The 14,973-nt window shown below is 43.3% G+C and overlaps 1 protein-coding gene across 2 annotated transcripts in view; it reads left to right on the top strand.

Moving 5' to 3' along the window:
- LOC135254813 (rho GTPase-activating protein 10-like) overlaps nucleotides 1-14,973 on the top strand; it is a 50,490-nt gene that overhangs the window by 24,398 nt on the left and 11,119 nt on the right. For both annotated transcript variants that reach the window (XM_064335336.1, XM_064335337.1), the window contains exons 10-18: nucleotides 915-1,009; nucleotides 1,267-1,348; nucleotides 1,631-1,670; nucleotides 2,136-2,204; nucleotides 4,067-4,141; nucleotides 5,958-6,045; nucleotides 6,838-6,896; nucleotides 10,532-10,637; nucleotides 11,099-11,258. In XM_064335336.1, the coding sequence (XP_064191406.1) occupies nucleotides 915-1,009; nucleotides 1,267-1,348; nucleotides 1,631-1,670; nucleotides 2,136-2,204; nucleotides 4,067-4,141; nucleotides 5,958-6,045; nucleotides 6,838-6,896; nucleotides 10,532-10,637; nucleotides 11,099-11,258 (774 nt within the window). The remainder of the gene's footprint in view (nucleotides 1-914; nucleotides 1,010-1,266; nucleotides 1,349-1,630; nucleotides 1,671-2,135; nucleotides 2,205-4,066; nucleotides 4,142-5,957; nucleotides 6,046-6,837; nucleotides 6,897-10,531; nucleotides 10,638-11,098; nucleotides 11,259-14,973) is intronic.

The raw sequence follows: 14,973 nt of genomic DNA, 5'->3' as shown, positions 1-14,973 counted from the left end.
CTCTCTCTTACAGAAAGCCAACAGTGCCAAAATGTCTTAAAATGTGTCTCATAACGGTTATTTTTGACCTGTTGACAGGGCAAAAAAAAAAGCTGTGTAAACGGGAAAACTGGCAGGTCTTCAAAAGAAAAGAGAGAACGTGTCATCGCGTCAATTTTTGATATGTTAAAATTGGGTGCGTTGTCGTGTTCATTTTTGACATGTTAAAATTTGACGTGTTGAAGTGATTAAGATGTATGGAAAGCCGAGCATAGCTTAGGTTAAGGGCTGTACCACAATCTCCTGAATATAACAAAACTCATCAAGGCGCACCTGAGACTTGCGTTAAGGGGTGAAAAACATTCTCATTAATACAACAGAATGCGTTAACACACACCGGAAGCTTATGTTAAGGGGTACATCACAATCTCATTAATATAACAGAACATGTTAACACATTCCAGGAGCTTACGTTAAGGGGTACATCACAATCTCATTAATAAAACAGAATGCGTTAACACATACTGGAAGCTTATGTTAAGGGGTACATCACAATCTCATTAATAAACGAACATGTAAACTCCAGAGCTTACGTAAGGTCACATCTCTTAAACAGAAGCTTACACATACTGAAGCTATGCTAGGGGTACATCATAATTTCATGAATTTAACAGGATGCATCAACACGCTCTGGAAATGTCATAGCGGTGACACATGATGATGAAGTACACTAATCTGCACACTATTCCTGCATTGCTATTGACTGAGGTTCTTCTAAGTGTGTTGAGGTGAGCAATAAAGCCGTGTTAGCAGAGCAATTTATTCTGTGTCAACAGGTTAAAAATTACTGTGATGAGGTTTATTTTTAAAGTGCTTTGGCATTGATGGCTTTCCGTGCTCTCTCTCCCTCCCTCTTCCTCTCCCTTCATTCTCAGGGTGAAACGGAGTCCGTCACGTTGAAGTCCTGCATACGGAAATCAAACGACATGCTGGACCGGAGGTTCTGTTTTGACATAGAAATAACAGACCGGTGAGATCCGCGTTCCAGTATTACCCTCACGTATCCAGTTTACAGTCTGTCGAATGAAAATGATCCAAACCATGATATAGGACAGGAAATGACATCATAGAGGGGCTTGATCACTGGTGAGTGGTATCACTGTGCGGTATTCAGTGAGACATGCCCATCTGAAAATGTGTGACTCTTATCTGTGAGTGCTGTTGCTGAGGAGTTCATAGGACAATTTTTGGGGTTTTCTGTTAACCCCTTCCCCTCTACTCCACTAGGCCAGGGGTCCTCCTCGCTGTGCAGGCACTCTCTGAAGACGACCGCAGGTTCTGGATGCAGGCCATGGGGGGCAAAGAGCCAGTGAGTGGGCCACAGAATCATTATTTTCTCTACTGACCCACCTCCCCCCCCCCCCCCCACGTCTTCTTTATCATGCTTCATCTTGCATTTTTTGATGGGGTCTTTTGTGCCGTACTGACATTTTCACACCAAGCCAAGTTTTTTTTTTGTTTTTCTTTGTGTATTGTAACGTGTTAATGTTTCTTTATTTATTATACATTTGTAGCAGGGCTTAACTCATCTTCAAACAGCTTCCACTGACAGGTGCATGATTTAAATGTGAATGTTTCCTTGTTTGAACAGGTGCACTCTTTTGGGACGACTTACTCGAAAGAAAGAGGAAGCAAGTATCCTAAAATCTATTCTATCTTTGTGGCCCAAGCTAATAAATGACGCGAGATGTGCAGGCGTCAGTTGTAGCACAGAAGCCGTAGCATTTGTGATCTACCTGTTTTAATTTCCCGTATGTATGTGCTGCAACGATAAAATCATTTTTTTATAAATGTACAAAGCTGAACAATGAAGTTTTTTATTGATATGGATTATTGAATGTCCTTATGCATCACAATTCTTTTTCTTTTATTATCCAAAATGCATTGCAGCAGTTAAATCTTTTTCCCATTGCACTACAGTCTCTTCTAATTGAAGAGATAGTCAGATACATTTGTTTAGCGCAGAGTAGCGTCATGCGTCTGTGTTTTCCATAAGTTTAGTTTTCCATTAGTGTACCATATCTGCATGCACAGTATGTGCCGGTTGTACAGTCCCTAGGCTAGAGCACAAAACAAATCTTGCATTTGTTTTGCAGTCGATGCGCAGTTGAATGAAGAAGGATTTTCGTTTGTGAAGAATGCAATTGCTGCCATTGAAAAAAGAGGTGAGAATATCAGCCTTCCTACAAACTGACACTTCTCTGTTGCAATCCTACGCTTCCATGTCTGTACAAAGAAAACCCGGTAGTGAAACTGCATATGCGGATATATGGAAAAAATAATGCTGACAGAGCCTTCGTAGAATGTAATACTGTTTAACAACCATAGCCTCCTACAGTACTGAGTGCAAGCCCTTAGAGCTGTCATATTCTCATACAGGGCTGCCGGGTGTAATTCCTGGGCCTGGGACAAAATTTTCTGTGCGTGTATCATGTAATAATATTGGCCAGAAGTTCACAAGCTATTGCCCCGCCCCCTCTGGGGCCCAAGACAACACCCTAGGTCCCCCCCCCCCATGCATTGTTCTCATGCATTGAAAATAGCTCTCAATAAGAGTACGTGCTTAACGAATGTAATGTACCAAATTTAAATCTGTCCCCCATACTTTTAAAGCGAGCTCTAACCACAGGGTTGAAAGGCTTATTGTTAGAAATGTAGAAGTGTCATCAGAATGAAATTACCCACAGTCTCCCCTGGGTGAAGAGCAGTTTTCTGTCATGAGAAGTGACTGTGTGTTTCTTATTAAAGTTCGCCGAAACATTCGCCTGCTGGCTTTCAGCTCCGAAGCGGTTCGATATAAATAATGCGCAGATCGGATTGCGCGCAGCCGGGAGCGATTCCTTAGAGTGGTGGCAGACTTGCGCTGCTGTAGTCCAAAAACGCCAACGAGAATATTCGTCACCAGCCCGGGACCCAGAGAGCCATGCGGGCTTTCGGTTTTTGTTTGGATATTAAAATCGGTAACTAGTTATGACCGGTTATAAACGAGTAACTGGGAAATTACCCATGGCTCGAAAATTTTTTTAAAGCCACCTAACTAAATATTACACACACTATTTGTAGCTGAGTGGATTTTTTGCTACAATTGCTATTAGAACCAAATATTGTATGTTCACATAAATTGAAACACAGATATACATACAGGCAGGTGCATGCTCTTGCATTCATATAATAAGATATACTGAGTGTCTGTGTTTCCATATGTAGAAACGTTCTTGTAGTGATATTTTAATATAATTTTAACTTCTTTCATTTTGGTTTTTCTAGTCTTCATTCTTGATCATGGATGTCACCTAGTATTATTTTAATGTGAATCTTCACTATCCTCTGAATATTCTTTTTGTTTCCTTCTATTGTATATGGTCAGCTGTGTCATTTTTGGCAGCATTCACGTTCTGTTCTCCTGTATTTAGTATTTCATTCATGTAAATTTGCTCTAATTCACATAAAAAGATGAAACAAAATGAATCTTCAGAGAATTTAGGGAAGAGTGTGTGTAGTCCGTAGATGTAAAATGTTCTGTCAGACAAATTAAATATTTCTGCTCCCCTGGTGAATAAAAAGCCCAGCAGCATGGTGGCTGAAATAATGCAATGCCTTCGGTTTAACACTAGAGTGCAGCATTACCTAGCTTTTCTGCTGGTCTGCAAGACGAGCCAACGCATTCTCTGCACTGGCTCTGTGTGGAAAAGACTTACAGTTGGACCCGAAATGACATTAAAGAAATATATGACCTGTGCTTGGATGTAGCTTTACACTTGATTGATTACAAATGGCCTGCGTTCTGTGTCCTTCTGGTGATATTGCACTTTGGTGTTCCAGTGAATGAAACCATTGTTCTTCACTTCTGTGAGATGGATAAGTATCTGTTGCGTGAACATAATGTAAAATAATGCGTTAGCTTGGTAACCTGAACATCCAAAATGCTGCAGTCTTGTGTGAAGGACAGAGCTCTCTCTTGTGCATCTGTGGACAGTCGTCATTACACTCTGACCTAATTTGTTTGTTGTGATTTGTCTCTGTTCAGGTATCAATGACCAGGGCTTGTACAGAGTGGTGGGGGTGAGCTCCAAAGTTCAGAAGCTTTTGAGCCTGATGATCGGTAAGACTCGCACGCTGTTCATCACAGTCAAAACATTGGCCAAAATAATCAAAATGCTGCACCAGCTGCAGTTTGGCATTGTAACAGTGAAGCTTTCATGTTGTGTTGCGGGTAGGCAGCATGCACCTGTAAGAGAAAGAGGGAGAATGAGAAGGAGAGCACAGTTCTGTCTGATGGAGTAGCATTGTATCTGCCAGCGCAAAGTTATCCCCAGTGCCAGATACCGGAAGTCTCATTTATATCTCAGCAAACATCTGTTAAATATACATAGAAGAGAAGCAAAGGGGGACGTGTTTACACATGTTTGAATTTGGATTTGGAACACCGCTATAAGGGGTTAGCAAGCGCAGAGCTCCAACCAAAATAAATGCTTTCACTTCGCTTGCAGTTTCTGAGACAAACAATGCCGTTGCTGTGGTTTCTTGTTGGGTTGTGGGCAAGAAGGTGAAGATTCGGGAGAGAGCAGCTGAGAAACAGTGGGGGTCGGCTCTCGGTCAACCCCTCTACCCTGCCCCCCCTCTTCCCCGAATCCCGCTTGCGTTCGGGGTGACCGTGAGCGGGGTCTGTAGGTCGCGCGGTCGCTACCTGTGCCCGCGTGCGCCCGCCTCATTGGCATTCAGACAGGCCGCCGGCGGCTCTCGCGGGCGACACTTGGCTCACTTACCGAAAGCAGGAAATTGGAGCGCAGCCTTCCCCCCGTCCCAGACTGCGGCGGGCGTGACCTCAGCGACCCCTCCTCCCCCTCCCAGCATCGTGTTCTGAATGAAAAGCGCCCGGCAACACACCCCCCCCCCCCCCACCGTCCTGTACGCATCCGAGGGTTTCTCTACACCATAGAAAATATCGGCCGTTGAAAGCTCATTCCGCTGTAAATGTTATAGCCTGCAGAGTCATCGCTCATCGAACGCACGTTTGACCAGAGATGTTCGCACACACTCGGAAGTAGTGTGTGAAATTTCTGGGACCCTAACATCTCGACAGATGGTACCCAGTGATAGCGTTAAAAAAAAATTTTCTCTTGGAATCTCACTTTTAGTCTCGTGATTACAAAATACGTCAAAAGCCATAGGGTAGGTAGTCGTTGCTGACATGCTGATATTGATTTATTGAAGATTTTTCATAGCATTATTTTTCGTAACATTACAAAATTGCTCACTGTTTTCCCGTTCAGCATAAATTTTGTTGTACTTGCGGGTACATGTAGGCAGAGGTGGAAAATCCAGGTTACGAAAGTCAAAGGCCTCTCCGGTATTTTGTTCCAGTCACCTGGATTTGTTAATTAGTGCAATTCTTCAGCCAGCAGGTGGGACTAATTAGTGAAATCAGCTGGCTGAGTTTATGGGGGAAGAAACACATGGCAGGCCTTTCACTTTCTGACCCCTGGACTTTTCACCTCTGCATGTAGTCTTCTCTTCATTCTCTTTGCCCAAATTGCAAGGTTGCCATGTTGATTACATAAAGACCAATTATTTCCTTCTCCACTGTTAGAAATGGACAACATTTGCTCGCATTATGCACAAAACAAGACCATATTTACCTTTTAGGTGCAGCCTACATATTGAAATGATTAAATTGATTTCACTGAACCGAAGTCTGTTTTGTCACTAGCTTGCTACATGTAGCAAACTGCTTAGTTAAGGCGAAGGAAGAGAATGCTACATTGTGGAATTGGCAACTCTTGTGATATCAGCTATTTATCCATCAATACTGTTCTTTATTTGAAATCTTTTGTTTTGTTTTGCACTTGTCGTACAAATTATCGTGACTTTGCACTGTGAACCTAAGTGTGTATGAATACATTTAATTATCTTCTCAGATGAAAAGGCCAGCAGTGAAGTGGATCTGTCTGTCGCTGAAGAGTGGGATGTCAAAACCATCACGAGTGCATTGAAGCTGTATCTGAGGTAAGAATGGTAACAAAACACAAACCGAAATTTTTGGCTGGACCGCTAACTGCTTATATGCTAACTGCCTTTGGCATTAGATCATTAGGGAAACTTATCGATGGCAGCACAGCCAAAAATGTTTTTTCATTATTTTTCATTAGAGCTGTAGTCCGTCGATGCACATGTGCAGCATTAGCCAGTTATCCGTCTCCATGCTGGGGGGAAGGGGGGTAAATTTCACTCACTGTTCCCCCCTGGAATGAGACTGCCTGTTTATACAGTTTAATGAAAAGCCCTACATAAATCAGCTGGATCTATGGTCAGACCTAATGCCCGAAATGGACTATGTGTCAAAGGAAATCAGTTCTTCAGCTACGTGGGCCGAGCAGGCAGAACTACAGCTCCCACGAGGGAGTGCTGCGCTCTCCGCAGGCTGCGCCCTCATCGATATGAGTCTCCGTAATGATCTGATAGCTGAAGCGGTTAGCATACAGTGAATTTGGTATTGAGTGAGCTAAAGTGATGGCTGTTGAAGTGCACTTCGGTGCATAATCACTCCCCCCATAGCCAGCCTGCTGAGCTTTGAGGCCAGACAGAGGTCATGTAGTAGAGGCAGAGACCTTTGGAGTGCTTTGGTCCAGATGGACTGAATGCCCTGTTCTTATGTTGCTAGCGTAGTGTGACAGTACCTTAGTACAGTGTGGCTGGCCTTGGTAGTTTCAGTCTGTTTGTCTTTATCCTGGGGTGTGACCCAATAATCCTGCACCGTGCAGTGATCTAAACCCAGATCCCTGTTCTGTCTCTCTGAAGGAGTCTGCCTGAGCCACTGATGACATCTGGACTTTACAAAGAGTTTGTTGTCCCAGCAAGTGAGTTTCTCTGTCTCCGTTGGTATGTCTGACTGTTGGTCTTTCCATTACTTCACCCCTTCTCTATCTCTGTCTGTATGTCTGTCTGTCTGTTTCTCTCTTTGTCTCTCTCTCTCACTCTCTCTGAGAGGTTTTGGTATTTAGTCTTGATTCTAGGGTTTTGATTGCCTTTGGAGTCAGTTACTGCTGTTTGTCAACATAAGGACCAGGGTTTTTCATCTGTGAAACATGGTGGTGGGGGTGTTATGGTTTGGGCATGTATGACTGCCACAGGTACTGGCTCACTTGTCTTCATTGATGATGTAACTGCTGATAGCAGCCGAAGTGTACAGAAGCATCTTATCTGCTCAAGTTTGACGAAATGCCTCCAGACTCATTGGACGGTGCTTCACCCTACAACAAGAGAATGATTCCAAACACACCTAAAGCAACCAAGGTTTTTCAAGGCCAAAAACTGGGAAATTCTTGACTGACTAAGTCACTCACCCAAACAGAATCCAAGTGAACATGAGTTTCTTATGCTGAAGAGAAAAGTTGGCACCAAAATAAGAGCAAGAGCTGAAGATGGCTATAGTACAGGCCTGGCAAAGCACCATCAGAGAAGATACTCAGCACCTGGTGATGTTTGTGGGTCATAGACTTGAAGCAGTCATTGCATGTAAAGGACATGCAACATAAACAAGACTAATTTCATTTATAGAACATTATTATGTCTCAAACATCATTGTGCCCGGAAATAGGGGGGACTACGTATAAAGAGTGCTCTGATTTCTCCATGGTGAAACCAGCCTTAAATAAAAGCTGAGAGTGTCCACTTTAACAAATTGATTACAAGTCTGAAAAATTTCAGAGCACAGAGCCGAATCAAGAATAAAAAGAAAAAATGTAATTGTCCCAAACATTATGGAGCTTGGAGTGCTGTTAAAAAGTGCCCTTTCAAGGCATCTCGGTAGAATTTTGGTTGCACACCCAGCTGTATATACAGTGCGTTCTCTGTAACTCAGCTAAATTGTGAAATTCAGCTACCTACAAACATTAAAAGTTTGCAAATCAATATCTAAGTCTATTTAATGGCTGAGCCAGTATTCATGCTACCGTTATGGTTACTTTTTTTCTGAGTACTTTGGGAAGAAACCCTGTGGGCAGCCCTGCTCCAGAATACTCTGGCATTGCGTGGAATACATGGTGGAATCATATTGACTCAGTGTCCTGGTCTTGAGCCAAGAAAGCAGCCAAAAAGCATTACTGTCCAGCCGCCATGTTTCGTGTTGAGGGGTACTTCAGCAGTGTGTTTCCTTGAAGCTAATTTTCCCAAAGGAGATCCAGTCCATCTCAATTGGAAAATTAGCGTAGCATTCTGGAGAAACGAATCTTTTCTTGTTCTCTCTGGTTACTTTACCACTCTCACGCTCACAAACTCGCTCTGTACGAAGGCCTGGAGGACTGCAAAAAGACCAGCCATTGCCAAAATGGAAAAAGCATCAAAAATAGATTTTATTCCTTTTTGGGGTATTTCCAATTTTTCTGTCAGCATCAGAGAGGATATTATGTTATTACAGTACATTTCAGGAATATGATCCATATTATCAGCTGCACAAATAAGCATTGTTTTCACCATTTCAAAGTTATGGAAAACAGATTCAAATGTTTTCAGCCTTGTATATTATGAAAGCTACGTGGCCAAACATTTCATCTTATGCGCTCATCTCTGTTGTTAATAAAAGTGGCGAAAAACTGAAAACATCACTGTGTCATTTTGACTCGCTATTGCTCTCGAAACTGCTGTGTTGACAGCTTGTGGAAACTATAAACGAAACACCTCAAACGTTGTGACCCGCTGTGTGGTCTGTCCTGTGAAGGCAGTGCTCCAATGTGTGGATGGGCCCCATAGTCTTTTACTGTTATACTGTAACTTACTGTAAAATTTCATTTAGCAGCCCAGTGCCGGTGTATGCAGTATTGTAAGAATCCCCTCAGATACACCAACAGCGGAAGCTTTTGAGTAGCGAAGGAATGCACGCAGTCTTACCTGGCGCTACTGGAACAGTTATACATAGGAGGAGGCTGAAGGAGACTGCAAATGAGAGGCTGTAGCCTCTTTCCGCCAGTAGTGTGGCTCTATACGGGTTAATATCTATCTTGGTAGACGCGGACGTGCCTGTGGTGTGTGTAGCCTGCAATGATACAATGTGTGTATCTTGCGACGGCACTAGTGTATAAGCGAGTGAATATGGGGTGCAACTCTGTGTATTTGGATAAAATTTGGATAAAAATGTAGAACTATTTATAAGAAAACTGACTGTTGTAAGAGGCTCTAAAGTCCCCTCAAGTAAATATTATGGTATATTTGACAAAGTCTATCTCTCTGAAGCAGAGAAATGTTTGAGGAGTGTTTACTGAGCATATCCTAATTGGTTTATGATTTTCATAACTCGTAGGGTTTCATATGGATATAAAATATAATTAGTCTGATATTCTGCATGCAGACTTTTTTTCCATGGTAACCAATCATTAGCAATAAAAACTGCAGGTGTACTGTACATAAATTTATTATAGGTTTATTCTGGAAAATGCCATCTGTTTGCTGGGAATTAATGGGATCACGATTAAATGTTTTATCAGTTCTGTCCAATGTTTTGGCTCCGAAAGCACCAATGGATTAGTAATAAATATTTTCTGAAGGGTGTCAGAATGCGTTGAAACCCTTGTCACTCCTGTTATAATGAGCGGGGAGGGATGCGTGGGCGCCTACTGTCAGACCCTGGAGGGGGTGAGCAAATTTAAGGCGATGATCCTCCTGTAGGAGGTTTAATACGCGGCAGCGTGTACATGTGACAGGTTCCAGACCTCCACTATCTCTGCAGTCCTGCTGTAGCCATCTGTGCCTCTGTGGCTTTAAGCATTTAAACCTGAATTATGTTATTATCATCTGCAGAGAATCCCTGTCCTAGATAGCCCTGCTAAAGTAATTGGGCGGCTTATTAAATACTACTTATTTGTCCGTGGCCTCCAAGAAAACATTACCCTATTGTGAATATTCAATAAGACTCTCTGCTTCCATGCGCTTGGGGTTTGAAGTGGCTTTAAACAGGCTTCAGGGTAAGTTCTATTAGAAAAAAAAAAAAACAACAAAGAATTGTGACAACTTTTGATCAACCTTACCCTCCCCGCCATCTTTGGTTGCCAGATATTCTAGGGGAGAGATCAGAGTAAGAGTAGAGCTTGATATGGGTTCATTGTGGGAAAGGGCACCGAGGCACTTGGCTGCTCCAGAAAGCCTGCAGTTTTTGGGTCAGTGCTGGCCAGAACAGTTTTTTTACTTACACTTCATTTTCACGGCTGCATTTTCATACACTTCACATTTTCATACACTTCGCATGTTTCTTGCACCGCGTTACAGTCATACAGTGAAGTAGTAAGCAGTTTTACAGTGAGATATGGTGCTTGAGTTGTTAAGAATTTTTCAGCAGGAAACTGTCATTTAGATCATTCATTGTGCAGATTTTTTGCTTATGCATTTTTACATTATACAGTTTATTTTGCAGTGCAAAATATGCATTTATTCATATTTATGCATATGCATTTATTCAATGTTTATTAAATGAATAACCAGTCCTTCATCTTCACACGAACAGAGTGTGGAAGTCCAGAGTCTCGTGTGGAGGCCATTCATTACCTGGTTCATAAGCTACCTGAGAAGAACCGGGTGGTTCTGGGACTGCTGATGAAACACCTGGACAGGTAAGCGTACCGAAGAGAGTCGGGTCCACTGTTGCTAGGTAGCAGGACACTCTGAAGGGAGAGGATTTTTTAGAAAGGGGGAAGCGGGGACAATTTGAAGCCCCACCCCTAAAGGCCAGTTGGTGGCACTTTGATGAAATAGATCTAGGAGGGATTAAAGTCTGATTTCCTAAGCAGTAGATTAGTGTTTTGCCTCCAAAATGGGATTGCAATGTCAGACCTCAGAATGGAGCTCAGAAACTGGGATTATACCAGATTGAGATTTTACAGGCATTTTTAGTAACGTCACAGAGTCTTTCCCAAACGAATGGGAGTACATCATGTCATAATCTCTTCCCCTCGGGCCCTAAAAAGCCGGCCGATCATTTTTCACAGAAAATGACACACAACCAAGGCAGTTCTGTAGAAATAGTCAAAATAATCCTGCAGCATATCCCCCCTCCCCCCTCCATCTCCTACAGTGTGGCGGCCCACAGCAAACAGAACCTGATGACAGTTGCTAACCTGGGTGTGGTGTTTGGGCCCACCCTCATGAGGCCTGAAGAGGAGACCGTTGCTGCCATCATGGACCTCAAGTTCCAGAACATTGTGGTGGAGGTCCTGATTGAGAACCAGGAGAAGGTGGGTGTTCACCTCACTACACCAGTTCGTACACACAAGCTAGAGGTCTGACTTCGCCTTTCCACTCCTTCAAGAGGCATGACTCCACCCCTCAGCTCCTGTAATAGGGCTGACTCTGCATTACATTACAGTATATTACCTTCATTTAGTGCATTACAGTAATGGCCGCTACCAATGTTTTAACTTGATAGCTTGACAAGACAAACACACCGCTAAAATGGTGGGTGAGACAAATTGTTACATCAAAGATATTGAGAATGGTCTAAAATGGAATTGGTCTACAATGGAGTATGGAATTGCAATCAAAAACAAGAAAATTCGGAGGTGTGGGAAATCATCTTGACTATTGTGGATACCACAGGCCACCAACTGCCGTTTGTACAGTGTAACAAATTCAGAGGGATATTGTCTTGCCATGGTCACAAGTCAGGCATATCAAACCATGGATTGACTGTCTGGATTGCCCGGGTGGGAGGAGGGGGGGTATGTTACCTTATAAGGTGGAATGTTATTGTTTTTTCTGATCTTTGGCCGTATGACGCTGTTGCTGGGAGGTGGATTCATTCCCCTAGCACAGCGTTTTGTAAACGCGGGGTCGAAGTTCGAACAGCGTGATGTGCAGGAGGATGTGCTTCCCCCCCCCCCCGACCGCTCTCTCCCGTAACATACAGGAAAGAGCCCTGGAAATTGAACACGATGTCATCGTGGAAATACAGCAAACTATAGGAAGATATGAATGTGCCATAACCGCTGACATTTGGACAGAAAATTACAGGAAAATGTCATTCCTGTCAGCTACCTTCACTACATTAATAATCATTTCAAACTTGTCTCCTGGATACTGTTTGCAGCACCATTTGAAGGTGACACAGTGAAAAGGGGGGGGGGGGGGAACGACCGTGCTCCCCTTTGTTTTGAATCGTTTTGAAAGTTTCAGATCGTTTGAAAGTAGTTCTGAAAGCTTGGAATCGATCCAGTTTGCATGGGCTGCCAGACTCTGTTCGTCACAGACCGAGCAGCTAATGTTGTGGCAGCTCTACGTGGATTCAAGCAACTGCAAAGTACACATTTTAAATGTGATTTTGACCAGCGCATTCTCAGCTGAGGTAATGGAGTGGTCTCCTGGAATTTCCCCAATACTAACAGATGTAAAAAAAAAAATCTAAAAAAAAGAAGAAGCTGGTTGCTTCTTTCAAGCACTTTGGCCAGCAAGGGAGACTGAACACCTCACTGAAACTGTCTGTTGACGTGAGATGGAATTCAAACTATGACTCGTCAGTCTGTGCTTCATATTAATATGAGGATTTTGGCTCTGTGCTACTCACGGATAATCACAGACTGCATAGACTTTAACACCCTGCAAACAGTTATACCATTCCCAGAGCCATTCAAGGATGCCTCTAATGGCATTGAATCAGACGACGTTGCCCTGTCGTGTTGCCTTGGTCAGTTTGACCAATGAGACACTGCACAGCTGCAAGACTGGAGTCGGTATCGTCTGACAAAGCAAAGGTGTGCGTTTCTCAAAGATGTGCTTCTCAAATTTTGAAGATGCTTGAAGACGCATCTTGAAGATGTTTGATGATGGTGCGTGTCACCAAGTAACAACAGAGGCTTCAGACTTGAATCAGGAGAAGCATGTCCCATCCACATCCAGTGCTGGGGCCCAGGATGAACCCGCAGCCCCAAAAAAGTTCTCCTTTTCAGACTGGGAGAACGGACCCACAGATACTGCAGCCACAGGCGTAAGGTCTGTTGAGACGTAGATTGGGGATTAGCCACCAGTTGAGCTAGACCCTACTCTCAATTCAACACCCAGACATGTTTTGCCGTGGTGCAATACTCATCGTTTGCGGTTTCACAGAGCTACTTGGCTCGACGTGCGCTCTCCGTTCCAGCCTGCAGTGCACCCTCTGAGAGAGCGTTCAGCATGCGTGGGCGTATCTTGTATGAGAGACGCACCATGCTGAGACCCTCTTCAGCGAGCGATATCCTGTACTTACACTGCAACTTAAGAAATATACGGTGGCGCATCAATCTAATGCCAAATAAGGCTAATAAAATGTTCTCAAGGCTTTTGTAAATGTCTTTTTTTCCTGTCTAAATGGATGTAGATTATAGTCAATTTGTGGTCTTAATGTTGTTAAACCTTAAATCGCTGTAAATGGTTTTTCCACTGTATTTCAATGGAAGTGTCAGATGGGCATATGGTGTGGCAAACCGCACTTATTTAATTGTGGAGTGAGCTATATCCCGCCTATACGCATACAGGCGTGCTGGAGGGCCGGGGACAAAGATCGGTGGGCGTGGGTGGGTGTGGCGAGAAAAGGGTGCGGCAAGAGAAGCAGCGGGAGCAGACGGGTGTGGTATTTAAAAAAAATAAAAATCTGGCCCGTGCGGGACCTTTAAGCTAGACCGCTGAAAGGGGGATTTTCCTTTTTTCAGTGCCATTCATTTGTTTTTATTCTTGTTCATCTGTACAATCCATTATGCATAATGACTGTATTTTCTTTTTTTAATTTGATATACAGTAAAAGCAAAGCCATGTTTCTTTTTTTCATGGGCTCTCCACAAACACACAATTTCCCAGTTCTGTGTGTTGTCATTTACAATGTTAAATTGTCTGTCTGGGACTAACTTTCTGGCACAGTAATTCTGCATTTGAATACCAACCAATATAAAACCTAGGGATTCTGTGAGAGGCCAGTTGAGACTCATTGATCTGTCAGAGTTACTCTTTTCTCATTTTGACTGTATGCACGGTAACATTGACAGAAAGACTCCCTCCCCTCACAGTAAGAATTTCTCGTCACAGAAAGTCTGTCCTCACAGTGAAACTCTCTCCTCACAGTACAACACTCATCACAGTAAAATTCGAATTACTGTAACGGACTCTCCTCACAATAACAGTCTGTCCTCACAGTAAAACTTTCTTCCAGTAAAACTCCTCACAGTTAAACTCTCCTCACAGTGAAATTGTCGTCACAGTAACTGACTCTACTCATGGTAACACTCTCTCCTCACAGTAACACTCCTCACAGTAATGCTTTCTCCTCACAGTACCCCTCTCCTCACACTAAGACTCTCTCATCCCTGTAAGAGTTGCTCCTCACAGTAAAACTTTCTCCTCCCAGTTACTGACTCTCACAGTAACACTCTCTCCTCACAGTAATGCTCTCTCCTTACAGTACCACTCCCTCCTCACAGTAATGCTTTCTCCTCACAGTACCCCTCTCCTCACAGTAAGACTCTCTCATCCCTATAAGAGTTTCTCCTCACAGTAAAACTTTTTCCTCCCAGTTACTGACTCTCACAGTAACACTCTCTCCTCACAGTAAGACTCTCTCATCCCTATAAGAGTTTCTCCTCACAGTAAAACTTTTTCCTCCCAGTTACTGACTCTCACAGTAACACTCTCTCCTCACAGTAAGACTCTCTCATCCCTATAAGAGTTTCTCCTCACAGTAAAACTTTTTCCTCCCAGTTACTGACTCGCACAGTAACACTCTCTCCTCACAGTAATACTCTCTCCATACAGTACCACTCTCTCCTCACACTAAGACTCTCTCATCCCTATAAGAGTTTCTCCTCACAGTAAAACTTTTTCCTCCCAGTTACTGACTCGCACAGTAACACTCTCTCCTCACAGTAATACTCTCTCCATACAGTACCACTCTCTCCTCACACTAAGACTCTCTCACTCCTCACAGTAAAG

The sequence above is a fragment of the Anguilla rostrata genome, chromosome 5 (assembly GCF_018555375.3).
Source record: "Anguilla rostrata isolate EN2019 chromosome 5, ASM1855537v3, whole genome shotgun sequence".
Taxonomy (NCBI): Eukaryota; Metazoa; Chordata; class Actinopteri; order Anguilliformes; family Anguillidae; genus Anguilla; species Anguilla rostrata.
This window is presented reverse-complemented; position numbering and strand designations above follow the sequence as displayed.